The sequence below is a fragment of the Antedon mediterranea genome, chromosome 5, assembly GCF_964355755.1.
Source record: "Antedon mediterranea chromosome 5, ecAntMedi1.1, whole genome shotgun sequence".
In the NCBI taxonomy this organism is placed as follows: Eukaryota; Metazoa; Echinodermata; class Crinoidea; order Comatulida; family Antedonidae; genus Antedon; species Antedon mediterranea.
The window spans coordinates 27,945,779-27,970,822 of NC_092674.1; the positions used below are offsets into that span (position 1 = coordinate 27,945,779).

A 25,044-nucleotide genomic window follows, 5' to 3' on the forward strand; every position below is an offset into this window, starting at 1 on the left:
TAGCTTTGCTAAGTTTAAACGTAACGCTTACTAAAATAGCATTCACACTGCGTGTCTTCGTGTCAACTTGACCAGTCGCTTTCGTTTGTATAATGCACCACTCGATGTGGCATTTATCGCATTTTTTTTACCAATTTATAGAGCTGCAGGGTAGGTGCGCGTATTAACCAAATCGGTACAATCCACATAGGTTCAAAGATCACCGTTGTCCTATTGGTAGAATAAGGTCCCAATGCTTCTTTCAATTTAACACGGTTTATTGTCTGCTGCTCGCACAAACCATTAAGCTTTGTCTACATTATCAAACTTTATGTGATATGGCCATATATGGACACGATGACGTCATATCACTACCATATATGGACACGATGACGTCATATCACTACCATATATGGACACGATGACGTCATATCACTACCATATTTGGACACATCACATTTAATTTGATGTACAGGGTAGTTTGATAGTATAGACAGAGCTTTAGTGGATCAGGAGTTGTAAGTAGTTGGTCCACACCTGTCCACAATTCATCCAATTTACAATTTCCCGTATTTAGCATTTCTGTGCAACATTAAACAAATCACAATTTTATTTCATTTATTTTATTATGATTTATTAACCTACAAAGAAAGTTGTATGATACAGAAACTATTATAAATTCCAAAGAAAAAAAAACTTATGCATAAAATAGTTTCCAATAATTATTGCAATACAGTCCATAGGAAAAACAATAATTATACACACTGCATTCTATCTACGGTCTATCAATCCTAAACTCAATAGAGGAAAAACTAAATTCTAATTTTATAATCGGAGAAATATTTTTTTGCGGGAAAACAATAAAAAAAAACTATTGATGTGTACACAATTACTGTTTTAAAATGAAACCGAAAAATAGGAGGTAAGCATAAATTGTTTGACTAAATTAGATATTTTAATAAAGAATTTTGCCCAAGCACATTAAAAATTAGCTTAAAAATTATTTGTTTTTTAAAGGGCGTAAGTTATCGGACAATATCAACCTCTCATCTTGATGATATACTACACGCCTATGGATTCGGAAAGTAATTCTGCACAATGTTGGACTTGATCGATGCGTATCTAGTGGACTACATCACGATACAAAAGGTGAATAAATTAGGGGAGGATCCAGGCTCCTAGGAGCACTCCCCCATTTAAAAAATCTGTCCCTGCTAATAAAAACATTATAGGGATACAAGTAAATTACATCATATTAATAAATGTTTCGATAACGTGGGTATTATCATTAATACAGACCTAAATTGTATTAGGAGATTTTATAAATTTTATCATTTATTGAAATTACTAATTTACTAGATTCAGCACCAAACATTTTGTGGTAATAAAGTTTCGATTTATATCCATTTGGCTAATTGACGAGTGTACAGATAAAATATCTATGGTACAGAGATATATAACAATTACTACTTGTTGCATTTACAATCATTTACAATTTTTTTACAGAAATTTACAAGTGGAAAACAGCGTGTTTCTGCCTAAATTAGAAATAGTAAGATGAAATGATTTTATTATTTGTCAATGCATGCAATATGTTTATTAAATTGTGCCTAATAGATATTTTTCGATTTGAGTACCTACTACCTGATACAGAAACAGTATCGTGTCTTCTGACAGCATTATTTATCCCATATGTGATACAGTAGTAGTGAGAGCTTACTTATCGGGTTAAGTTGATGCTATGGTATGGGCTGTTGCTGTCAGCAGACACGATACTGCAGGATGTTTATTGTCGCCAGACATGATACTGTACAAGAATCGGTTGAATACCAGTAATACAGTATTGTCATTTAATTTTTACTTATTTACTTTATTGCAGCATTTATTTCACTGCAGAGCACATTTAATTTGGTGATATTCCATAGATTGAGATGCCCAATTGTTAGATAATATTTTTACCTGTTCCGGGCACATGGTGCTGCCCATTATTCAATCATTTTATATAAAATGAACAAAATTTACTATCAAAGTGTTAAGAATTAATTACAAATATTATAAACACATGCAGAAATAAATTATTTAAAACTGATAACATTTCAGCCCGACAACATCAACACAGGCTTCATTATGAATTAAAGAAGGGGAGACATGCATACATATTAAACGGCAGAAAGCAGTGTGGGAGCACTCAAATTTAATAAAAAAAAAACTGGTTACTACTCGGAGAGTGGAATGCATTTAAAAGGTGCATGGACGCTAGGTTATCTTTGTCCACAGTCTGTGTCACCAGTGAGTATAAGCAATATTATCATTAGCTAATTATTTATAATATCGAGTGAACAGATGGTTTTTAATTAATTTTCTTTTATAGCAAGTAAAATTATTTTATTATATAAACTTTATATTTTGTTGGCGTTGTTTAAGCTCCACATATTTGTTAGGTCTTTCTTTTATTTTCACTCCGACGACCGTCACACATGGTTTGTCTACCAATGTCTTTATCAGTAACATCAGTTGCCATTAACATTGGACTATGATTTTCATTTTCTGCTGTTCTGTTTGCTGGTATGCCTCCCCCTATATCACAGCACTTGCATTAATACATCTTGCAAATTTATTTAAAAGTCTTATGTGTTGTTAACCGTCCGTTAAATGGTCAATAGCTTTTTCCATATCCCAATTACATTGTGATAGCGCTGTCCTTGCATTCTCCTATGAATGAAACAAAAGTAAATCATCACCTCAATTATCAAGATTTCCTGCATGTCCTGCACCTTTTCCTCTTTACTTCCCCCCCCCCCCCACCCCCACTCCTTATTCCAAAAGTGTTTTGCTCTCTCAGCCCTGGTTCACACTAAAATTGAAATTCAATACTTACTTGATTAAATCCCATACCAATAAGTTGGGTGATTTTGGTATCTAGCTCTGGGTGGTCTATATTGCGTGCTCCGGCATACGCTGCCGTCCAATGCCGAGCTGTTTTTCGGAATTCTGTTTGATTTTCTTTATACTTTAAAAAAAAAAGAATATATCTATGAATAAACCACCACAAGTACTGCATCACCAGTTTAATCAACACCTCAACGGAACCACCACCACAATGGTACTCACCTGCTTGGCAACCACAGCATCTTGCGGGTCATCCGGTTCTGGTGTCGCTAATAATGCTTGTATGGACAGTAGTACCGTTCTTAATGTCATGGCCGCTGCCCACTGATCCTTCAGAATGTCTAGGCAGATAGCTCCTGTTACTGAGCTAATATTTGGATGCCATATTCTTGTGCTAAATTTTACCTTTTTGGATTAAAAGAATAATCAGTGTAGGCCTATTGTATGAGTTTATAGTTCACAAATAACTTAATAATTTTAACAGCAATTATGATTTGGTAATAGTAATACCTGACCTCAAAATTATTACCTTCGGTGGGTTAAATGGATAGGTTTCTGGAATTTCTATCTCTAAATTAAATTTGCCACCCTCGTAGGCTGTGTCAGGTGGCCCACATATAGTGCCTCGTAGACGACTACAATTGCTATCAACTAGTGTCAGTTCAATTAAACTATTTGCTGCCTGTATACAAAAAATAAATGACAAAAATTATTACATATTTGTTAATAATAAATATTAATATGATATAGACTCACTTGACAAGACAACACTGCAGGCAGGCAAATGATACATTCCACCATTGGCGGTACGATAGAACAATAGTTAGTAGGTTTGTTATCACACCTTTTTTTATTATTGTTTAATTTAACAAGAACTAGCCTAGCTAGGCCTAGCCTAGCTAGCTAGCTAAAAAGGGGAATGTTATTATAATTCACACATTTTACAAATAATACTAATTAAGACCTCCTATCCTGGGCCTACCAGCCTAAGGACGCCACTAGCCTAGAAATAAATAAATAATAAAAACCAAGGCATACTACTAGGCCTAGGGCTTGCTAGCCTAGGCCTCTATTCTAGGCCTAGCTAGCTAGCTAGAGGGCCTAGCGTAGTGTGCTAGGCCTAATAATAAGAGAGTAGGGGAAACACAGAGCTCTAACTCGGTACGCTAGGCTAGAACAATCATTACTTTACCTCCTCACTCCTTTGAACTTCACTCAACTCCCTTGAAACCCTTTGAGTGGAAATATTAGCCATACTTCCATAAACATAAACTCAATTTAATTGTTTACAATTCTAAGTCTATTGAAAGTGTAACAACAAGAAACACTAAATAAACTACAAAATATTCGCTCAGTTTTTTACGTAAAGACCAAAATGGGACTGGTTCACGAGCGAAGCAAAAGTACGAATATCGTTAGGCCGAACGCCCAATTGACCGAGCGAATTACTGTCTAACGTTTATTAGTTGGTCGGTCGGTCGGTAAACACTAACTCAAATTTGCGCACGCAACTGCAGCCATGTATATGGCCTTGTTTTAACGGTGATGCGGTGCGATAGAAGAGAAATGTTTCTTTTTATTTGATATAATAGATCGAAAGTACTAAAAATGGTACTTAAAACGAATGCTTGCGGAAATTATTTTAAGGGTGAGATGAAAATTATGACAAAACAGAATATTAAATGCATGAAATTAAATTAATTTTTAGAAATGGTTATGGTAATGTTATGACATAGGCCTATAAAACGTAACCCCATTATATTAAGCTTGCCATGGAGGTATAACCATATGGCTTAGCTTGGCTGTTATATTATGTAATCTCGTTTTCCTTCATTGCGATTCTTCCCATAGAATATAAAATAATAAAATTGACCTCCTAAACTAATTTTTTTTTCAATTGTTATATGTCATTTTAATGTCACACAATAGTTATTTACTTTGACAAAAAAAATTTGATGAAAAAAAAATGTATTTACCTGAAAAAAAAAAAACTTTAAAAAAATGATTCGCACTTTTGGGTGTAGTTCGACCTCCCATTGATATTTTGAATGGTAGGCCTACAACGTAATATAGGCGTAATAACTACACGATTACTCGAATTTAATCTTTTATATGCGTAATCCAGTGTAATACAAATGACCAAGGCCTATTTAAAAACGAAATGTATTTTTATTTTATTTCCAAAAGATTCTGTTTACTTTTTGTTATCTGACCCCCACTTTCTTTGATGACATGCGCACTAATTGACCAATCACCGTCCAGATTTTTCTGAGCCATGGATGATCTTGAACACATGTATTTTGTCGAATCTGGCGCACTTACTTTTTGTGGTCAGTCTTCATCTTTAATTTTTAGCCTGTATATTTTATAAACAAAACATTCCTGTGTTAAAATGCCTAATATCAAAGTATTTAGTGGGTCATCCCATACAGATTTAGCTAATAAAATTGCTGAGCGACTTGGAATTCCTCTCGGAAAAGTGGTAACGAAGAAATTTAGTAACCAAGAAACATGGTGAGTGGCTAGCCTGGCCCTAGCCTAGCTTATAATAATAGGCTTATAGCCTTAGTTGTCTAATTAATTCACACACGTTACGCACGTCGCGTACACCATTCATTTGCCAAATGAGAAAGCAGTGTTCTGCAACTCTCTCACTGGGTTGCCCTGCTCTTGCTGTTTTAAGCCTAACATAAACATTTACTTATTTTTTGGCTGTAAATTTTTTTAATTTTAGTGTTGGAAAAAAAAATTGTATTTAGCCAAGGCTTTAGGCCCTAGTTTAGGCTAAATAGGCCTAGCTAGATAGAGGCTAGGCCTACAGTAGTAGTACTTCAGACTCAGTTCAGTACAAAACAAAAACTAAGATTTACATTACAATATTTATTAATTACAGGTATTTTAATTATTAATTTTCAGTGTTGAAATTGGTGAAAGTGTTAGAGGAGAGGATGTTTACATTGTTCAGAGTGGGTGCGGAGACATTAACGACAACTTAATGGAACTTCTTATCATGATCAACGCTTGTAAAATCGCATCATCTCACCGTGTCACTGCCGTTATCCCTCTCTTTCCTTATGCCAGACAAGACAAGAAAGACAAAGTAAATTTTACGATAAAATTAATATTTTTAGATTATTTATTTAATTAAATTCTACACATTTTCCAATGCAACAAGCATGGTTTCTTAATACATACATGTGATGTATTGCCTGTCACTGAATCTATCTACCCTTACTCTGTTTTTATTGCTATGCCTCCATCTCCTTTATATGTATGTTTGAATTATTGGTATTTTGTGTATTTCTGTCATACCAAAATGATACACTAATTCAAATTGTCTGTTTACACTGTGTACAGTTAATACATGTTATAATACAGTATATTAATCAAAAGCCCAGCTTTATTACTAATAGTTAATTAATTATTAGTCAATTTTAAAATTGAAAATGAATTTAGTAACCATTAAAAGTAATAAATGTCAACTTTTTTATCCCTCAGAGCCGTGCCCCAATTTCCGCAAAGCTTGTGGCCAACATGTTGTCAGTTGCCGGCGCTGATCACATTATTACCATGGATCTGCACGCCTCACAAATTCAGGTAAGTTCTACTATGGTAATAAGAAGGTTATGTTTTTGTAGCTTCATCAAGAGTAGTGGAGATGTAGCTTGGTGGCTAACGTGCTTGCCTTCCAATCTCAAGATCGGAGGTTAAATCCTGACCTAGTGCCAGGGTTGTAACTCACAACTCTTTCAACTCCACTCCCTAATCCTCAAAAGAGACTAGTTTATAAGCATGATAAATAAATAAATAAATAAATAAATTATTATCCAGTAATTGCCGAGTTGCTTTGGATGTTCTTACTGTACTTCTGTTAAGCTCTGTCTACACTATCTAACTAGTTTGACAAAACAAGTGTAATGTGCTTAAATATGATAATGATACAGTTTATGCCCAAATATGGTAGTGATATAACATCATCATGTCCATATATGGGCACATCACATTTGTTTTTTCACATAAAGTGTGATAGAGTAGACAGAGATTTACATGTTAAACACAATTTCAAGAACATTTTATTCTCTATCCGTAGGGATTCTTTGACATTCCTGTGGATAACCTGTACGCTGAGCCAGCTGTTCTCAAGTGGATCCGAGACAATATCCCAGAGTGGAAAAATAGTTGCATTGTATCACCTGATGCAGGGGGAGCAAAAAGGTTGGTAAACGGTTTCCTCTTTCTTCCACCACTGCTTAAACTGCTCAAGCAATTGAAGTCACTTCTAAAATCTCACCTTTTTCATTAATTCTTGTTGGTCTTTTAGTGCTGTGAAACATCAGTAAATAGCACTTTAAATTCAAATTATCTTAAATTATTAATCATTTCGAAAATTCATTGCTCGTTTTACAAATAAATGTTATTATTATTAAATACTTTATTATACACAGGTTGATTCACCCAATGTTGTTTATCAATTCTGTAAAAAAGACATTTAAAATATATTTAAATCCTAAGGCAAATTACTTTAAAATATATATGACAATGCTGTGGGTATCAGTGGCTGGATCACAATGGAGATACAAATAAAATAAGCAAAAAGCTAAATCAAAATGATATAAAGTAAAACAGCCAGAAAAATTAGCAGAGCTTTTGGGCAACACATCAGTGGAAGTGAGAGTACTTTGACAAAATTGAGAATAGTTTAAATACAGATTATTTAGGTTAGTTAGTGTCCTTGCGTGGCTAACCATATGTTTAAAATACTAAAGACTTTTTTCTGTCATAAAATAGTTGACAGAAAAAGGGCAAAATCATAAAAAATTATTACTGTACCAAGAATAAACTAGCATATGTTTAAATATACATCTATTGTACTGTGCTGTGGATTGATAGTATTATGCTTGTAGCATTATTTCCCTCACAAGAGCATCAGTGTAAAGCTCTGTATACACTATCAAAACTAGTTTGACAAAAGAAAGTGTGATGTGCCCAGATATGGTAGTGATATGCTTTAATATGGTAGTGAAAACATCATCATGTCCATATATGAGCACATCACATTTTTGTCACATAAATTTGATAGTGTAGACACTTTAGTTCATGATATGTGTGAAATTTTTCCTTTTTTCAGAGTCACCTCAATCGCAGATCGTTTAAATGTAGAGTTTGCTCTGATTCACAAAGAACGCAGGAAGGCGAATGAAGTGTCGTCAATGGTGTTGGTTGGTGACGTTAAAGACAGAGTAGCCATTTTGGTTGATGATATGGCTGACACATGCGGTACAATATGTTTGGCTGCTGAAAAGTAAGAACTGGTTCTGTGCAGTTAAAACACCCTAAAATAATTAGTCGGGCTCCATTAATAGGATATATTCCTCCTAAGCTTGGTTCTAACATTGCATGTGGGAATGAAGCTTTACAGGACACAGAGCAAACCAACCATCCAATTATTTTTTTAAATATTGTATTTCATGTATTATACATGTGGCTTAATGTCCAATCTGAAGGACAGGGCAATTTGAGTAAAAATCAAGACGGCACAGGAATATCTCGTCTGATTCCTTTACCATTGCATAATATTTCATTTAGTAAATGTAAATTTTAATCTATTTTTAGACTTCAAGATGCCGGTGCATTGAGGGTGTATGCCATCTTAACACACGGTATCTTCTCTGGCCCAGCCATCTCGCGCATTAACAATGCCGTTTTCGAGAACGTGGTCGTCACAAACACAATCCCACAAGTGGAGAAAATGAAACTGTGCAGTAAAATTTCGGTAAGAAAATCACCTGTCATGATATCACTCCCATCTTTTCATCTATATTTTAAAAAACAAGCAGGAATGTGCGATACTCGGGGTACAGCAAAAGAAGCTGTAATGGCGTCATAAGACGGGGTGTGACGTCACATACACATCAATAACCTCGCTATCAAATAGTTTATACGGCTATACGGTACCATCTTCGAGACTTCATATGGCTGCATCCGGTTTGAAATTAAAAAATCTGGCTCTATAGCTTTGAGGACATGTCCCTGTAGTATATTCATGCCAAATTCCAGCTCAATACTACAACGAATAAGGGAGGAGTAGTACTTTATAAATCGCACTTTTTACTTAATAGTGTCGGATGGAGGAGGAGAAGATGAGAGTGTCCTAGACTCGGGTACCCTGAGTAAAAAGGTATTGATGATTACTTTTATTGAAACAAATTGTTCTTTTCAGGTAATTGATATATCAATGATTCTCGCCGAGGCAATAAGACGGACACACAATGGCGAATCCGTGTCGTATCTCTTCAGCAACGTGCCTATGTAACAATGCAAACATGCCTATGGACAGAATCCGTTGCTTGGTTCTGTAATTCATCCAGTCTGTATGTATATAATCTGTTAAGATCTGCTAGGTGTTGTCGGTTCCAAATATGGTAACAATTGTCTTTTAAAACTTTACGGAAATTTACCGTATACCAAAAAACACACAAATTCCTGCAGGTGGTCTGTGGGTATTTCTTTAATAGAAGCTGTAAAGGCATTATTTATTTTGAGATTATTATTTCTCTATTAACATACATTTTTATTTTTGATATACAGTGGTATTACAAGGTGTTTAAAGCTATTAACAGATTTGTAGGTAGGTGTGGTGGAAATCTAGAAAGTGTGTTGTATAAACCTTGTCTGTGATGCCTCAAGTGTTTGTACCCAGGCAAACAAAAACATGAAATTGAGGATTAGTTGAAAAAAAACCTGGAACCATGCGTTAATTGGCCTCAGTGTTTCCTCGCAATGTTTTTAATTTTTACCGAATTGTTTCGATCGCTATCGTGTATGAAGTGTTTATTTATTGTTTGTATTCATTTGTAGTATTGGTTAGTTTCAGAAAGTAATTTAAACAAAAAACTTCTAAAAGTAAGAAAAAAACATGGTAAAGAATATACTGTATTATGGTGGTAATCTCATAGTGGCCAGTAAATTAAAAAAAAACAAATATGGAAAATACATTCCATATATGGTATATTTAATCGTTTCCTCTCTTATATTAAAATTATTCTTTTTACTTGAATCTTTTTAGGTGAATTAAAATAGTTTATTTTCCTGCTTGCTTCAATAAATACAAATATTGGTTTTTCTTAACTTGAGTACCGAAGATATTTATGATTACTTTTCAATATTTTTTTATTTTATGCGAATAATTTACCCAGTTAATTTGAAATGAATGTGAAGCTATGGAAATTAAAAAGAAATTTGGGGAAAAAATGATTGACTACATTGAATTTATTCATAGTTGTCTGTTGAGATCGCCTCATGAGATCTACATCTGTAGCTTAAAACCTTATAGTGGTCACTTAGCAAATCCATGTACTCTTAGCTACCTCTCTTTATACAGTATTTCATTATTTGCTTACTTTTTTTCAGCCCAGCTCAATTGCAATAGCTTTCATCGACACCACCATAATTCTTTTCGATGTATTGACCCTCATTTTGCCATGTTCATCTGAGAGAGCCAACTGGTCTCTCAAATGAAAAGCACTTTTTAATAAAGTTTATTCTTTTAGCCACACAATTTTAGTTTAGTTATTCCGTTAGTAGGGACAAACAATAACAATTTTAAGCACCAGATTCGTTCTGTGATTATTTAATTTAAATAAATAAACTATGTTAATAAATGCAATTGAACTTAAAGCTCTGTCTACACTATAAAACTTTGTGTGACAAAAAAATGTGATGTGCCCATATATGGACATGATGATATCACTACCATATTTGGGCACGTACTGCATTCACTGTGTACAGTATATTATAACTAACATTTCTTTCCCTATGTAACAACCTGTAATAAGTCATTGGAAACGCGAGTTTTATTTATATTTGATCTATTTGAACTGTCTACTGACGAATTAAGACGATGCCTTCCAAAGCCGTACTTGATGTTCTAGCTTCGGCCGAGTTGAGTAAACAAATATCAGACAGTATCTCAACAGCGCTGACCGGTCCCGCCTTTCGGGCAACCATGAAAGCGTTATTGGATGAAGTTTTAAATGAACAAATGGAAGCTAAATTGAAACCCTTGTTTGATAGGTTAGACCAGGGTGAAACTAGAATTAGTGAACTGGAGAACATTACAAAATCTGTCACAACACTGTAATATATGAAATGTATTATTTGAAACTCGTACTTTCTTTTTTAATTCCTTATTACTTGTTTTATTGTTATTAATTGAAAGAAAGAAAATAAATGTTTACGTTGAAAACCATTGAGAACATGACAAATGACGACAAACCGTAATCATTTTTTTAAAACATTTATTTTACTAATTTATAAATACACAATTTGGACTAAAATATGATTATTAATACTTTCTACTTTTAATAAATAAGCCCAGGAGACTTTGTAAGGTGCATTCATTTCTGTGAGCAGGTTTTATTTGGCATGAAAAATTGTTTAGCGCTAAAATATAAAAGCCAACAAATTATTTTTTGCTGATAATCAGTTACCGATTGTAGTTAAAGTAAATCATTAACTGTAGCATTTCTATAATTTATAGCTATTTTTTGGGAAAATCTAAAAATAGAAACAATCTTCTGCTTCAATTTGTTCCGCATCACTGAGTCTAGACAGATCAAACGGACATTCTGTAAAAAAAGAATGTAAATGATTATTATCTTGCTGAAGATTAGAAACTAATAGGGAATAAAAATTGTACAAGAACCTGAAAAAACATCCCTCATATCTTTTGTATCTCAACATGAATGTACTGTACCTGCACCCTCCACAAAGGGAAGATCCAGCGAGTAGCACTAGAGCTCTGTCTACACTAAACTAATTTGACAACAAAATGTAATGTGCCCAAATATGGTAGTGATATGATGTCATGTCCATATATGGGCACATCACGTTTTTGTCACATAAAGTTTGATAGTGTAGACAGAGCTTTCCCAGCTCCCCTACCCTCTAAACTATACATTTTTTTTTCCATTTTTAACTTTGCTGTACTAACTTTTCTGGCAATGCTTGCAGTAATAATGTGACCCTTCGCACATGCACCGGTATTGTTTGTTGTTCAGTTGCATACACTGCCCTCCGTGTTTGCATGGATTTTCAGCGCATACATCATCTGTTTATGAAATAAAATTATCGTTGGGAAAGAATTTAAATGATTTATGAACGATTATGTGGGTTGGAAAGAGACAGCTTAACGTACGTGTTAATGATCTCTCACCCCCCCCCCTCCCCCTACCTTCCTCATTTTGTCTAACTCACAAAAAAGGTCCTGTTTGCATTGCTCCTCCGTGTTGTATTCAAATGGGTTTTTACAAGCCATCCTAGAATGACATACACACCGGCCATTCTTCACCTTGCAGCCTGTCCACTCTGTGTCGCAGCCTACATCATTTTTCTTAGCCTTCCCTGAAAATATAGATGTCCAATTGATGTTTATTCACTTTATTTAATATTTTAAAATACAGTCAATTAGAATTTTTCTTTGGTGAGCCAGTAACATATGTTCTCTTGAATGATGCTTCTCTCTCAGGATTAGGTTATCTCTTAAATAAGACTCTAACCACCAATTATCATTACCATTAGGGATGAATAACACTAAAGGTCCATTTTATATATTTATAAATTATTTCATAAATAAAGACTCTAAATAAGGACCACATTCTTGAAGTTCTTTCTTTATATGATTCTATGTTAGGGATAAAGAACACTGTAGTTTAACAATAATTTTTGTTTTGTTTTTAAATAAATGACTGTATTATTTGCAATCGCTCATCCCTGTTCCTTACAGTTTTATAAATATTTATGAATAGGTTGGAGAGAAAAGTACCACTGTACTTTGAGTAACCTACAGTAACCAAACACGCCTACAAGCTGTCAAAGTTTATTGTCAAACAATAACATGCGATCTTGTTTATTTGAAGAATTAATAAACAAGGTTTTAAACATTAAATTATACGACTGTCTCCGCACTTAAAATACTGTTGTAAAGTTTATCATAGTTTTTAGTATAGTATATCTGGTTTAATATTCACATATTATATAGATTGCAGGGAATAATTTCGCCAGTGTAGCATAGCAAAAAGCTATACAAAACAACCTTCTTGCTACACATTTCTACAATTGTGTAGCAAAATATACTATAGAAAACTATGTTTCTCAACTCACTCAAACATCAGTTTTATTAGCAATATTTTAAGATGAAATTTTTCCCTGGATTGTACACTATAAAGCATTCAATAGCGCCTTGAGCACCTTTGGTGGCAAAGTTCGCTTTAGAAATCTGCATTATTATTATATTATTAATTATGTTCATACACTATTATATATAAAATGGTGGAAGACACGGGCATTCCCCCATACATGAACAAAAAAAAACAAGTCTTCTAGGGGTGTTAGACATGCTGCTTCCTGCTTGTAAACAAGTACACTTATGAATGAGGGTTGTTTTCAATAACATTATAATACTACTGTATAACGTCTTTTAAACCCTTAAAATAGCTGTATAATATGTTAAAATGCAATGAAATGAAGAAACCTCATACATTACCTTCAACAATTTGTGAAATAAATGAGAAAGCTACCATTAGGATGATGAGACGCAGCATTTTAAATGGCTACCGCTTTTTAACCTGCATAAATAAAATAAAAATAATAATAATAATACAGTAACAATAGAACAGTACAGTATATGTATAATATTTCACATTTTCTGTAGTTTTCAGACAGAAATCGAAACCAACTGGTGGACTAACATTAAAAAGACAATAACTACAGACTTAGGGCAAGTCTAAGCATGGAGGTATAACATTTTTATTTTTATACCTCCATGGTCTAAGCAATTATACCTCCATGGTCTAGTACAGTACTGTATTTCATTGTGTTGTAATGTGGTCATTGCAAAGTCATTTGGAGTTTGTGCATTGGACTTTTGATAAGTTATATCCTCATGGCATAGTACTATTGTATTGTATTGTATTGTATTGTATTGTAATCATAAACACATTATAATTTTCAAGACAATTCCAAAATCATTGAAGGAAAGGCTCTCAGAGGGTAAACTAACAGATTGACCAATCAGAGAACTGGATTCCTATTTTATAATCAAGGCCATGTTTACATAGCACTGAGTGACTATAGTAATGAGGTCAACTCAAGTGCTGTATTGGGGTGTCAAATACCAAACCTATAATAAGGTCCCCAAAGGTCAAATCTATAACACCTTGCCTGTCTTATTATCTTGTCTATATCCTTTATTTCAGTAATAAAAAAAAGTATTGGTACTAATACCATTTAAGACATTGGGAGTGGCTACAGTTTTTACACTTACTGTATTGAATTTAAAATAATTATAATTTTTGTTTCATTATTAATTTCATGCTGAGCGACATATGGCAACCAATCAAACTAACACATGTCCCAGGATGGTGGTTCATAAATACACTGGTGTGGTAGCAGATCACTTCATTTAATGAACAGATTTGATATTATATTATTATTCTATTATAGTATGGCCAACTATTTTGGAGTTTTTTCACCTATCACAAAATTACATACACCAAAATAAAGATTCAATGAGTTTATGATTTATGTAGAGCTGTTTCACTAATTATGATAATGATGAGATCCAATAAAGTAAAATGGAACTAGATGTTGGAATGTAATCCGAAATGAAATGTAGGTAGGTATCAAATTACAGTAAGATTCTGTTGCTCACTCACTCAGGCAATCAACAAACGTCTTATCTAACATACCAAATCATAACTGTCAGTCTGCAATCTACAATGTGTTCTAACACGACAGAAACCCATAATTATAAATTATACTTCTGTAGTCTATTAGTAGTAGAAGTTATATGTTTAATATTATGGAAAACAAATGATTTTAAACTCACCTTTTCACAATGTCTACCAGCTTCAGCCTTGCCCTTCTTAAGCCTCTTCTCAAGTATCCAACGAAATCACATTTTTGGGCTTATTATCTCTTTGGTAACTTTATACCCAGTGGTTACTGATTGGTGCGTAGTAAAAATAACAAAGCCTGTTAACCAATCAGCGTGCAAGAGGAAAATGGGACAGTCCCTAATACAACTTTAGGCGGATCCGATATATTAAGCACGTTTTTAGACTTTTGGTCGTGGAAAGGTAAGTCAGTACTTAAATTCATTGTTTGTGTTAAAGAAAGTCGTTTATAGATAGTAGATTAGTTATTGATGATTGCATTTTTAGTTCTAGAAATAACTAGTCGACTAGTTAATACACTAGAAATCTACAAATCACATAATTATTGAATCCCAGACTATACTAGGCAGGTCGACAATCTCTGTATCGTCCCTTTATTACTGGCCGGCCGGCCAGGCAGCCACCTGCCTGCATGAAATTCGTCATATCTGAGATGGAACGGTGCTCTGCCTAGGCCTAGATATAACATGCAATAACATGTGTACTCACTACAGTAGCATACTACAGTTATATTATACATTGTGATTCTAACTTGTGTTTATGCATCATGAAAGGAATAAATGTTATTTTGAATGAATGACCATGTCCAGGTTTCGTTTGTGGAGTTTAATTACAATGTGTTGTTCATCAGAACAAAATGATATCATAATCATGTATGATCATGTTTAGGTTTAAAATAAAGAAGAAAGCAAAATGCTGCGCATGGCAACCGGACCTAAGGTTGACCCTAAGGAGGAGCAGCAGAGAATGCGTAAGGCATTCTGGAAAAACGTGGCTACGTTTGCAGCGATAGTCGTCACCTTACGAGCAGGTATTTATGTAATTGATGACAATTAACTTTTATTAATTAAAGCCAAATATTATTTTCTGTATAAGTGTATGAATTAATTTTAAGGTAGGGTATGTAGGCTCAGTGGCGTAAAAGCTATGAGAGGATCGGGGCCCCAGAGCTTAAGGAGGCCTAGAGCAGGTTTTAGAAGAAAACAAATTATCTCCTGGGTTAAAGGGCCCTAGAAGTGCTAACCAGGGGCCTTTGCCCTACAAAACACATGTTTAGAACTAAAAAAAATTATTTAATTTACATACACTGTACTTAATTTATTGTATTATTCAATAGAAAAGTTGTATGAAATTTATTTTTTATGTTTTCTCCAATAATTTGCCAAGAAATAACAATAAAATACGTTTGTTTGTATCTTGCAGCTCCATATGTCATCAAGCAGTTCTCGTGAAGACTGGTGAAGATGTAAATCGTATTGCCATGGAAACCAATACCAAGTCCACCATTATATGAAATGGACAACTACAACTGACCATTGTAAATAAAAACAATACCCCATTGTATTGAATTGACTGAAGAATTATGATGGTGTAAATTTGTATGTTTAACATGGTATATGTTTGATTGTGTTAGATTGTAATAAAGAAATTGTATTAATAAATGAATTTGCTTTGATTCAATACCCTATTTTAATGGTGAGAAGAAGAAGATTGAAAAACTACATTATTTAATATTGCACATCAGACTTTTATTTTATTTAAAGAACTAGGTAATCATATTTTAAAATATATATATTTTCTCTGAATATTAAATACATTGCATCCTGTTAAATTACATAGTAATGATCTGTTTGAAATCTCAATAGCTTTATATACATTGTTTCATTTAATTTTCATTTCAAAACTGCTGTGGTTGTCTACTCATAGGCACTAGAGTAATAGTTACACTCGCCAGTGTACAGTCTGGGCCTTGGATGTACCTCAACCTCCATTGTTCCCCTGGGCCTGCTTCGTGCAGTTCCACTTGACCCTCCAATGTACCTCCATGCTCCACGCTCCACTTGTCTGCTCATTGTCAGTGGTTCCACTCCACCCCTCCTTAACCTAGACCACCTACTCCTCGTCCACCCCCTCTAACACATCTTCCACTTGTTTATGTGACTGCCCCAGTATCCCAATCTATGCTCGGCGTCCTTGTCACCTATTCTTGCTGTATAGTTCTGGTCTGTCTCCTTCAAAATTCCAGCCTCCACCCCTCTTCTACCAGACCACCTCCCACTACTCCTCCTTGTCCACACCCTCTTGAACATCTTCCACTAGTTCATGTGACTGCCCCAGTATCCCAATCTATGCTCGGCGTCCTTGTCACCTATTCTTGCTGTTAGTTCCATCTGGTCTCTCTCCTTCAAAACTCCAGCCTCCACCCCTCCTCTACCGGACCACCTCCCACTACTCCCCCTCGTCCACCGACTCAAAAACATCTTCCAGTAGTTTATGTGACTGCCCCAGTTTCCCAATTTATGCTCAGCGTCCTGGTCACCTATCCTTCCTGTTAGTGTTAGTTCCATCTGGTCTGTCTCCTTTAAAACTCCAGCCTCCACCCCTCCTCTACTGTACCACCTCCCATTACTCCTCCTCGTCCACCGCCTCTAGGACATCTTCCAACACACTCTGTGGTTCCATTAATGTTTGGTTGTGTTGTTGCTTCATTCGTAATTTCAATCTTCTGTTACGTTCTCGTCTTTTCGCCATCTCGTTCATATTGTCTTTTAGCTTTAGCTATAAAATATAAATATTATACATTAAATTTTCGTCAACTGAAAAGAAAATTAAGTATTTGTTTGTTTCTTACTTATTTTTTTGTTAGTTACTTACTTGGCGGTACCGATTAAGCATTCCAATTTCTTCCATCAGTTCACTGTCATTATCTGCCTGTGCCATTGTAGAAAACGCAGATGGCATCTCCCTGTTCACGTCTCTATAGGATAGAAGTAGTTCGTCCTCGATGCCGAACCGCGATGGCGGTCGACGACGTCGTGTAGTAAGTCTGCTGTCCACAGACAAGTCTTCGACATTGCTGAATAAAATTATTAACAACATAACTTTTCTCAATTATGATACAGTAGTTGATAACAAATGATGATGATTTAATAAAGACGATGATTATACAATACCTTCTGATCACACGAGTAGGAACATCCGTCGGTAGTATAAAACGGTCAGAAAGTTCATCTGTGAATAATAAAAAACATGTTTTAAAATCATATCCTTTTTAAACTAAAACTTAAATACAAGAAAATTTTGTCTATAACCTGTACCGTACCCAATCTCCTATTGCCTTCTTGAACCATTTTGTATTCTTCAACGTCTAAATCTGAGTTCACACTATGTTTGTCGCCCTCCTCCGACGAGTCATCTACCATTCATTTCATCATCTATAACGTCAGGCATAGGCTGCTCACTGAAAAAAGATTAAAATCATACAAGAACTTATGATGTTCTCTTAGGCTGGTCGTAATTTCTACTCGTCTCTTCATCTAAACAAAATTAGACATAGCGTAGATTGTAGGCCTAATTAAAATGTGTTTTGAGAATTGAAATTAATAGTTATCCTTACAGAACGCTTTGCTCTTCCAGATCCTCACATTTCATGTCATCTTCTTTAACCAATTCTGATTCATCCTCTTTTAAACTAAATTTAGAGAATGATTAAGAGAAATAATTAGTACCAATAATAATAATAGTTAACGACAAATGAAATCTAACAGTTAAAGCCGAAGTCTCAACCAGAATGATAGGTAGAGCGTAAATATCGTGATTAATATAAAATATGTTATATAAATACCATACATTTTTAAAATCTTTCCTGTACGTAATGGTGTTGTCAGTCTCCTCAGATTATTAATGAACTAAAAACTTGTATCATGAGTAGCAAACGATATCATATCCACTGCTGAGTCAGTCAAGTTTACCGTGCCTTTTGGCAGGGAATTCAGTTTATGTGACCCCACTAAAACTCTTTTACATCTAGACACTAAATAATAAATAACCTTTTATTTGAATCTGCTGCCTCGGCTTCAACCAGTAGTGGTATGTCTACGTCTTGTTTGACAGCAGGTGTCTCTACACCATCATTGCAGTCTTTCACTTCATATACATCTCTGACCTCGGCCATGGTTCTTCTCCGTGACCTGATTGACCGACGGATTCTTGTGAAAATTGAAGTCTTCTTTTTCTTTTCTTTGCTATCCGTACCGTGGCTATCCGACAGATCCTCTACTGGTGGGACGTCTGCCAACGCAGTTGCTGAGGAACCATTGTCATTGTTGGTATCGTCTTTAGCTTCAGCGCTTTCGGTTGGCACCGATTGCATAGGATTATCAACATCAGTTCCTTCATCTTCTTCTAATTTCCCATGATTGTCCACCACGGTGGATTCAACAGTATAACTTCCACAAGAAAGTACGCTGCATTTATTACCCATTATAATAAACGAATTAATACAATAACCTAGATAAATAGATTTCACAATAACTTCTAAGTTGTCGATAGTTTTCTGAATTAGATATTAATGTTCTGTATCGTAGGAACGTTCACGCACACACGATAATTGGCATGGCAACGCAATGCTCACGTCATACAACCACACTGCGCATGTCGGCTCACTCTCTCGATCGAATCGACTGCGCATGCTGGCGCGCGTATTATAACTATTCAACTAGATCTTTGCTATTCAATGAATGATCTTGGATTTAGGCTAATTTATGATCTTTACCAACGTTATAGTTTCAACGTTTTTTAACCAGATCAGTGAATGAAAGGAATAAATAGAAATCAGAGATTAATGCTATAGGTGGCATCAAATGTTGGCTCTTAAATGATGAAAGAAGGGATTAAGATGAAGTGAAAGTCGGGTGCACCGTGTGGGGGGGGGGGGGGGGCGGCGGGGCTTGTCTTACAGCCATATAGTACATAGAGCCTACTAATGTAATCTATAGTTTAGGTGGATTGAGAAAGTACAGATAGGTATGGCCACGACGTGCAATTATTTATTTATACTTTATTACATATCAGATTGTTAATTAAAATCCGGAATTACCCGCAGTATGACGAGAATCGGTCTCAGATTAATTTAAGATGCATTTTTAATCAATCTAATTTTATTTACAGCATGGTATAATCGAATGCACATAATTACATTCCAGCTGATCATTCGGATAAATATAAATTAATGTTGCAACCCGGAAAATTTTCTTTTAAATTTGGAATCAAAATGTTTTCATGATAGGCCTACCAGAAATACACATTGCAAACATTTACGGCAAGAACATTCTGTTTTCGCAAATGAGATAACTATTATTATTACACATCATAACATTAATGCCCTACCTCCTATGTCCGGAATAATTTTAAAATAGAATTCCCATTTTGCACCTTGCCATTTTAAAACACATGTGATAACAATGTATGGTTTTAAAAAAAGCTTTAAAGGATAGTTTATTCCTATGTGATCATTCTATAACTTCAACAAAGACAATGCTAGATAAATCATTTCTTTAAAAACTGCTCACTTTATTTTCATCATATTTATATATTATTTGTATATTCTTAAGTTTTCTTAATGATATTCATATCTGATCATTTATCGCAATGCATTATGACCTGATCATCTTTTATGAATACAAAGACCAATACATAATGTAGGCCTAATTCAATTCTGTTTCGTATCATGCAGTCTAATATTTTACAAGTTAGGTGTGTTATGCAACGACATGTGCCATGTGGTATTAAAACCATTTATGTTAGGCCTATATCCTCCATTTCATAACTCATCACAGAAACCTAAAAATGAAAAAGAAAGAAGAAATCCGTTTAGTATTCAAAAAGATAGGCCTACAGTATTATAAACGGTATAACTAGAGGTGTGTTCACATTACACATCAAATTCGGCCACACTGGGCTGACTAACGTGAGCACTTACCTAACGTAGAAGATGCTAACTAAAATCTGGTGAATAATACTCATCGTCTGACTTTCTTTACTAGTTTATGGACTGCCGCGCCCCAGTATCACAATCTATGCTCAGCGTCCTGGTCACCTATCATTGCTGTATATTTCCATCTGGTCTGTCCCCTTCAAAACTCCAGCCTCCACCCCTCCTCTACTCGACCGCCTCCCACTACTCCTCCTCGTCCACTGCCTCTAAGACATCTTCCATAAGTTTATGTGACTGCCCCAGTATCCCAATCTATGCTCAGCGTCCTGGTCGCCTATCCTTGCTGTATAGTTCCATCTGGTCTGTCTCCTTTAAAACTCCAGCCTCCACCCCTCCTCTACCAGACCACCTCCCACTACTCCTCCTCGTCCACCGCCTCTAAGACATCTTCCACTAGTTTATGTGACTGCCCCAGTATCCCAATCTATGCTCAGCGTCCTGGTCGCCTATCCTTGCTGTATAGTTCTATCTGGTCTGTCTCCTTCAAAACTCCAGCCTCCACCCTTCCTCTACTCGACCACCTCCCATTACTCCTCCTCGTCCACCGCCTCTAAGACATCTTCCAACACACCCTGTGGTTCCATTAATGTTTGGTTGTGTTGTTGCTTCATTCGTAATTTCAATCGTCTGTTACGTTCTCGTCTTTTTGCCATCTCGTTCATATTGTCTTTTAGCTTTAGCTATAAAATATAAATATAAATATACATTTATATTGGCGTCAACTGAAATGAAAATTAAGTATTTGTTTGTTTCTTACTTATTTTTTTGTTAGTTACTTACTTGGCGGTACCTATTAAGCATTCCAATTTCTTCCATCAGTTCACTGTCATTATCTGCCTGTGCCATTGTAGAAAACGCAGATGGCATCTCCCTGTTCACGTCTCTATAGGATAGAAGTAGTTCGTCCTCGATGCCGAACCGCGATGGCGGTCGGCGACGACGTGTAGAAAGTCTGCTGTCCACAGACAAGTCTTCGACATTGCTGAATAAAATTATTAACAATATAACTTTTCTCAATTATGATAGTTGATAACAAATGATGATGATTTAATAAAGACGATGATTATACAATACCTTCTGATCACACGAGTAGGAACATCCGTCGGTAGTATATAACGGTCAGAAAGTTCATCTGTGAATAATAAAAAACATGTTTTAAAATCATATCCTTTTTAAACTAAAACTTAAATACAAGAAAATGTTGTCTATAACCTGTACCGTACCCAATCTCCTATTGCCTTCTTGAACCATTTTGTATTCTTCAACGTCTAAATCTGAGTTCACACTATGTTTGTCGCCCTCCTCCGACGAGTCATATACCGTATTCAGTTCATTATCTATAACGTCAGGCATAGGCTGCTTACTAAATTTAAAAAAAATCATACAAGAACTTATGATATTCTCCTAGGCTATTCGTAATTTCTACTCGTCTCATACCGTAGATTGTAGGAGGCCTAAATAAAATGTGTTTTAAGAATTGAAAATAATAGTTATCCTTACAGAACGCTTTGCTCTTCTAGATCCTCACATTTCATGTCATCTTCTTTAACCAATTCTGATTCATCCTCTTTTAAACTAAATTTAGAGAACTAGATGGTACGCTCGCTTCGCTCGCGTACCATCTAGGTCGTGCCCACAGATGGTTCTCGAATACATAATAATTTCAGCGTTAAAAAACTGGCGATTTCAAATGTACGTACAATAATACATGTCGTTTATAGGAACGAATAAATAGACACTGATTTATGTACTCAACTAAAATTAGCACCCTGAGAATTACTTCCGAAAGAGAAACTTGTCACAAAATGTGACCAATTGTTTAAGTCAAATTTAAACAAACTAAATTTGTGTTTTGTATGTAACATTAGGGGTGAGGGATGGGGAAGAGGGTGGGTGCAAAGAGGAACAATTTTTAAAAATATATTAAATATATTCTTTATCGATTTAGTAACGAAATATTAATTGTTTTCATGTTTTACAAATAATATATCACTAAACACAGTAAAACATTGCTATGTAACACTTTGTTGAAACTATCACCGTCCTAGTCGATTGAAATAGTACAGTACATGTAACGATACATCACTACGACGTGTATGTTTATATAATGTAAAACAATTTGTGAAAACCACCTCTATTCGGGGAAAATCATAAAATCGATTTAATCGTCAATAAAAATTAAATTATCTAACTCAACTTTATTAGTAGGCCTAATGGTTTTCAATTGTTTCTTGAGCCAATTCATACTTAAGTTGGTTCCTACCCTACCCACCAAAGTTGTTCTGCGTTTAGGGGATTTGATGCACCGTAGGCCTATCCTCTACTGGCTTTACAACGCTACTCATGCCAGTGAGGGAAGGGTGATGATGTGGGTGGTTTAAATGCAATAATAAAGATTTGTACATAATATACGGCGACTGAAAACGCTAGCTCATTATCCGTTAAAAAAAAAATTATATCCAACCTCTGTAGCACAGATTGAAAAAAAAATGGATCGAATTTCTGTTATGAGTATCAGTACTTGCCTTTACGACGCCTGAGGGAATAGACACTTGTGGAACAGAGATTGGAATGTTCCATTCATCGCAAATCAATACATTTGTATAAACGTATATTAAATCTATCAAAATAGTATTTTTTAAAGAAAAGCGGCCTGTCTTCAACATTATGATGCTGTACTCGAGCTGTTCAACCGGTTTTCAGCCATTAAAAACAATTATCGTAGGAGGAGATAGGAAAATGCGAAGCATCCTCGTATTATTGTCTGTGGGTATTTTTCAAGACGGACATCCATTAGACAGTGTATACCACGATCGAAAAACACCCCTATTTGGGGCAAATCGTTGAACCTAAATTCGTTTTAATTGTCAATAACTAATTATCTAACTCAATTTAATTAGTAAACAGGGTTACATCAGGTGGTTAAAATCAGTACCGAGATTCTAACCAACTTTATATACCATCGAGTAAACATTCTAGAAAAAACGCGCGATTTACCGAATTTTGCCCTTACGTAAATTTATATATAGATGATTAAGAGAAACAATAATAATATTTAACGACAAATGAAATCTAACAGTTAAAGCCGAAGTCTCAACCAGAATGATAGGTAGAGCGTAAATATCGTGATTAATATAAAATATGTTATAAATACCATACATTTTTTTAATCTTTCCTGTATGTAATGGTATTGTCAGCCTTCTCAGATTATTAATGAACTAAAACTTGTATCATGAGTAGCAAACGATATCATATCCACTGCTGAGTCAGTCAAGTTTACCGTGCCTTTTGGCAGGGAATTCAGTTTATGTGACCCGGCCTACTAAAACTTTTACATCTATAAGACACTAAACAATAAATAACCTTTCATTTGAATCTGCCGCCTCGGCTTCAACCGGTAGTGGTATGTCTACGTCTTGTTTGACAGCAGGTGTCTCTCCACCATCATTGCAGTCTTTCACTTCATATACATCTCTGACCTCGGCCATGGTTCTTCTCTGTAACCTGATTGACCGACGGATTCTTGTGAAAATTGAAGTCTTTTTCTTTTCTTTGCTATCCGTATCGTGGCTATCCGACAGATCCTCTACTGGTGGGACGTCTGCCAACGCAGTTGCTGAGGAACCATTGGCATGGTTGGTATCGTCTTCAGCTACAGCGTTTACGGTTGGCAATTGCATAGGATTATCAACATCAGTTCCTTCATCTTCTTCTAATTTCTCGCGATTGTCCACCACGGCGGATTCAACAGTATAACTTCCACAAAGTACGCTACATTTATTACCCATTAATAAACGAATTAATTACTACAAAAGATAAAATAGATTTATAAAATATAAGGTAAGCATAAGGTTTCCTATAAGTTTCTGAATTAGATAAGCAAGTTGTATCGTAGGAATGTTGACGCGCACGATAATTGGCATGGCAACGCGATGCGTACTTTCCTAACTGCGCATGTCGGCTTCCTTCCTCTCTTTTAATTTCTCCTCGTTCCTCCCTCCGATATCCTCGACAACTTTTCTCGAGATAAAATGCTATACCGCCCTCTATAAATGTTTCATTTTTTTATAATTTTTACCAAAAGATAATATATTTAATTGTTTTGTTTTTCCCCCATAGTTTGTGTTCAGTAACAAAAAATAACATTTCTAAATACATCGTTTTGAGAATATTATTTTAAACTTCATTTCCACTATTTTTTACCAACTTCATAATCCATCACATGCATTTTTTATTTTAATATTTTAAAATGGTTTGTAGAATATTATGCCTAGTCTAGTTAGTATTTTCCCCCTTCCTTTTAAAACTATATTTTAGCTATGATAGGATATTGAATTCATGAAAGGTCTACTGAAATTAGGACATTACATTACGGTGTTCTACAAAACTGAAAACAATTTTATATCATTTATTTAATATTCTTATTTTCTTAAATATGAGGTTTAA

General features: G+C 35.0%; 5 protein-coding genes and 1 long non-coding RNA gene across 6 annotated transcripts; 2 read left to right on the plus strand and 4 right to left on the minus strand.

The window, feature by feature from the left end:
* Positions 1-2,261: 2,261 nt before the first annotated feature.
* On the minus strand, positions 2,262-4,248 carry LOC140050216 (ubiquitin-conjugating enzyme E2 K-like). The gene is made up of 5 exons (XM_072095314.1): positions 4,061-4,248; positions 3,398-3,550; positions 3,091-3,273; positions 2,858-2,989; positions 2,262-2,691 (listed from the first exon to the last, which is right to left on the minus strand). The coding sequence occupies exons 1-5, from the start codon at positions 4,121-4,123 to the stop codon at positions 2,617-2,619; spliced, it is 606 nt and encodes a 201-aa protein (XP_071951415.1). The 5' UTR covers positions 4,124-4,248; the 3' UTR covers positions 2,262-2,616.
* Positions 4,249-5,103: 855 nt separating this feature from the next.
* On the plus strand, positions 5,104-9,467 carry LOC140050218 (ribose-phosphate pyrophosphokinase 2). Its single transcript, XM_072095318.1, has 7 exons — positions 5,104-5,382; positions 5,785-5,968; positions 6,367-6,465; positions 6,959-7,083; positions 7,997-8,170; positions 8,482-8,641; positions 9,089-9,467. The coding sequence occupies exons 1-7, from the start codon at positions 5,261-5,263 to the stop codon at positions 9,179-9,181; spliced, it is 957 nt and encodes a 318-aa protein (XP_071951419.1). The 5' UTR covers positions 5,104-5,260; the 3' UTR covers positions 9,182-9,467.
* Positions 9,468-11,148: 1,681 nt separating this feature from the next.
* Positions 11,149-14,832, minus strand: LOC140050220 (uncharacterized). The gene is made up of 5 exons (XM_072095320.1): positions 14,756-14,832; positions 13,412-13,493; positions 12,124-12,270; positions 11,861-11,977; positions 11,149-11,495 (listed from the first exon to the last, which is right to left on the minus strand). The coding sequence occupies exons 2-5, from the start codon at positions 13,467-13,469 to the stop codon at positions 11,425-11,427; spliced, it is 393 nt and encodes a 130-aa protein (XP_071951421.1). The 5' UTR covers positions 13,470-13,493; positions 14,756-14,832; the 3' UTR covers positions 11,149-11,424.
* A 91-nt stretch (positions 14,833-14,923) lies between these two features.
* LOC140050221 (uncharacterized) lies at positions 14,924-16,264 on the plus strand. Its single transcript, XR_011845375.1, has 3 exons — positions 14,924-15,005; positions 15,492-15,633; positions 16,026-16,264. It is a non-coding gene; the product is annotated as an uncharacterized lncRNA (long non-coding RNA).
* A 1,665-nt stretch (positions 16,265-17,929) lies between these two features.
* LOC140050219 (uncharacterized) lies at positions 17,930-19,249 on the minus strand. Its single transcript, XM_072095319.1, has 3 exons — positions 18,653-19,249; positions 18,220-18,294; positions 17,930-18,063 (listed from the first exon to the last, which is right to left on the minus strand). Exons 1-3 carry the CDS (start codon positions 19,084-19,086, stop codon positions 18,015-18,017), a joined length of 558 nt encoding a protein of 185 aa, XP_071951420.1. The 5' UTR covers positions 19,087-19,249; the 3' UTR covers positions 17,930-18,014.
* Positions 19,250-20,016: 767 nt separating this feature from the next.
* Positions 20,017-24,148, minus strand: LOC140049386 (uncharacterized). Its single transcript, XM_072094263.1, has 7 exons — positions 23,962-24,148; positions 22,099-22,173; positions 21,822-21,961; positions 21,673-21,730; positions 21,379-21,580; positions 20,584-21,278; positions 20,017-20,444 (listed from the first exon to the last, which is right to left on the minus strand). The coding sequence occupies exons 1-6, from the start codon at positions 24,084-24,086 to the stop codon at positions 21,126-21,128; spliced, it is 753 nt and encodes a 250-aa protein (XP_071950364.1). The 5' UTR covers positions 24,087-24,148; the 3' UTR covers positions 20,017-20,444; positions 20,584-21,125.
* Between the last annotated feature and the right edge of the window lie 896 nt (positions 24,149-25,044).

Coding starts and splice junctions, on each gene's coding strand:
- LOC140050220 (XM_072095320.1), bottom strand. CDS start 13,469: ATGCTGCGTCTCATCATCCTAATGGTAGCTTTCTCATTTATTTCACAA. Junction 11,978..12,123: donor ATGCAAACAGGACCTTTTTT/GTGAGTTAGACA, acceptor TTTCATAAACAG/ATGATGTATGCGCTGAAAAT. Junction 11,496..11,860: donor CTGCAAGCATTGCCAGAAAA/GTTAGTACAGCA, acceptor CTTTTTTTACAG/AATGTCCGTTTGATCTGTCT.
- LOC140050218 (XM_072095318.1), top strand. CDS start 5,261: ATGCCTAATATCAAAGTATTTAGTGGGTCATCCCATACAGATTTAGCT. Junction 5,383..5,784: donor TTTAGTAACCAAGAAACATG/GTGAGTGGCTAG, acceptor ATTAATTTTCAG/TGTTGAAATTGGTGAAAGTG. Junction 5,969..6,366: donor GACAAGACAAGAAAGACAAA/GTAAATTTTACG, acceptor TTTATCCCTCAG/AGCCGTGCCCCAATTTCCGC.
- LOC140050216 (XM_072095314.1), bottom strand. CDS start 4,123: ATGGCTAATATTTCCACTCAAAGGGTTTCAAGGGAGTTGAGTGAAGTT. Junction 3,274..3,397: donor ATCCATTTAACCCACCGAAG/GTAATAATTTTG, acceptor TAATCCAAAAAG/GTAAAATTTAGCACAAGAAT. Junction 2,990..3,090: donor ATGCTGTGGTTGCCAAGCAG/GTGAGTACCATT, acceptor TTTTTTTTAAAG/TATAAAGAAAATCAAACAGA.
- LOC140049386 (XM_072094263.1), bottom strand. CDS start 24,086: ATGGCCGAGGTCAGAGATGTATATGAAGTGAAAGACTGCAATGATGGT. Junction 21,962..22,098: donor CTAGAAGAGCAAAGCGTTCT/GTAAGGATAACT, acceptor TTTTAAATTTAG/TAAGCAGCCTATGCCTGACG. Junction 21,581..21,672: donor CCTACTCGTGTGATCAGAAG/GTATTGTATAAT, acceptor AATTTTATTCAG/CAATGTCGAAGACTTGTCTG.
- LOC140050219 (XM_072095319.1), bottom strand. CDS start 19,086: ATGGGTAATAAATGCAGCGTACTTTCTTGTGGAAGTTATACTGTTGAA. Junction 18,295..18,652: donor GCAGCAGATTCAAATAAAAG/GTTATTTATTAT, acceptor CTCTAAATTTAG/TTTAAAAGAGGATGAATCAG. Junction 18,064..18,219: donor CTGGAAGAGCAAAGCGTTCT/GTAAGGATAACT, acceptor ATCTTTTTTCAG/TGAGCAGCCTATGCCTGACG.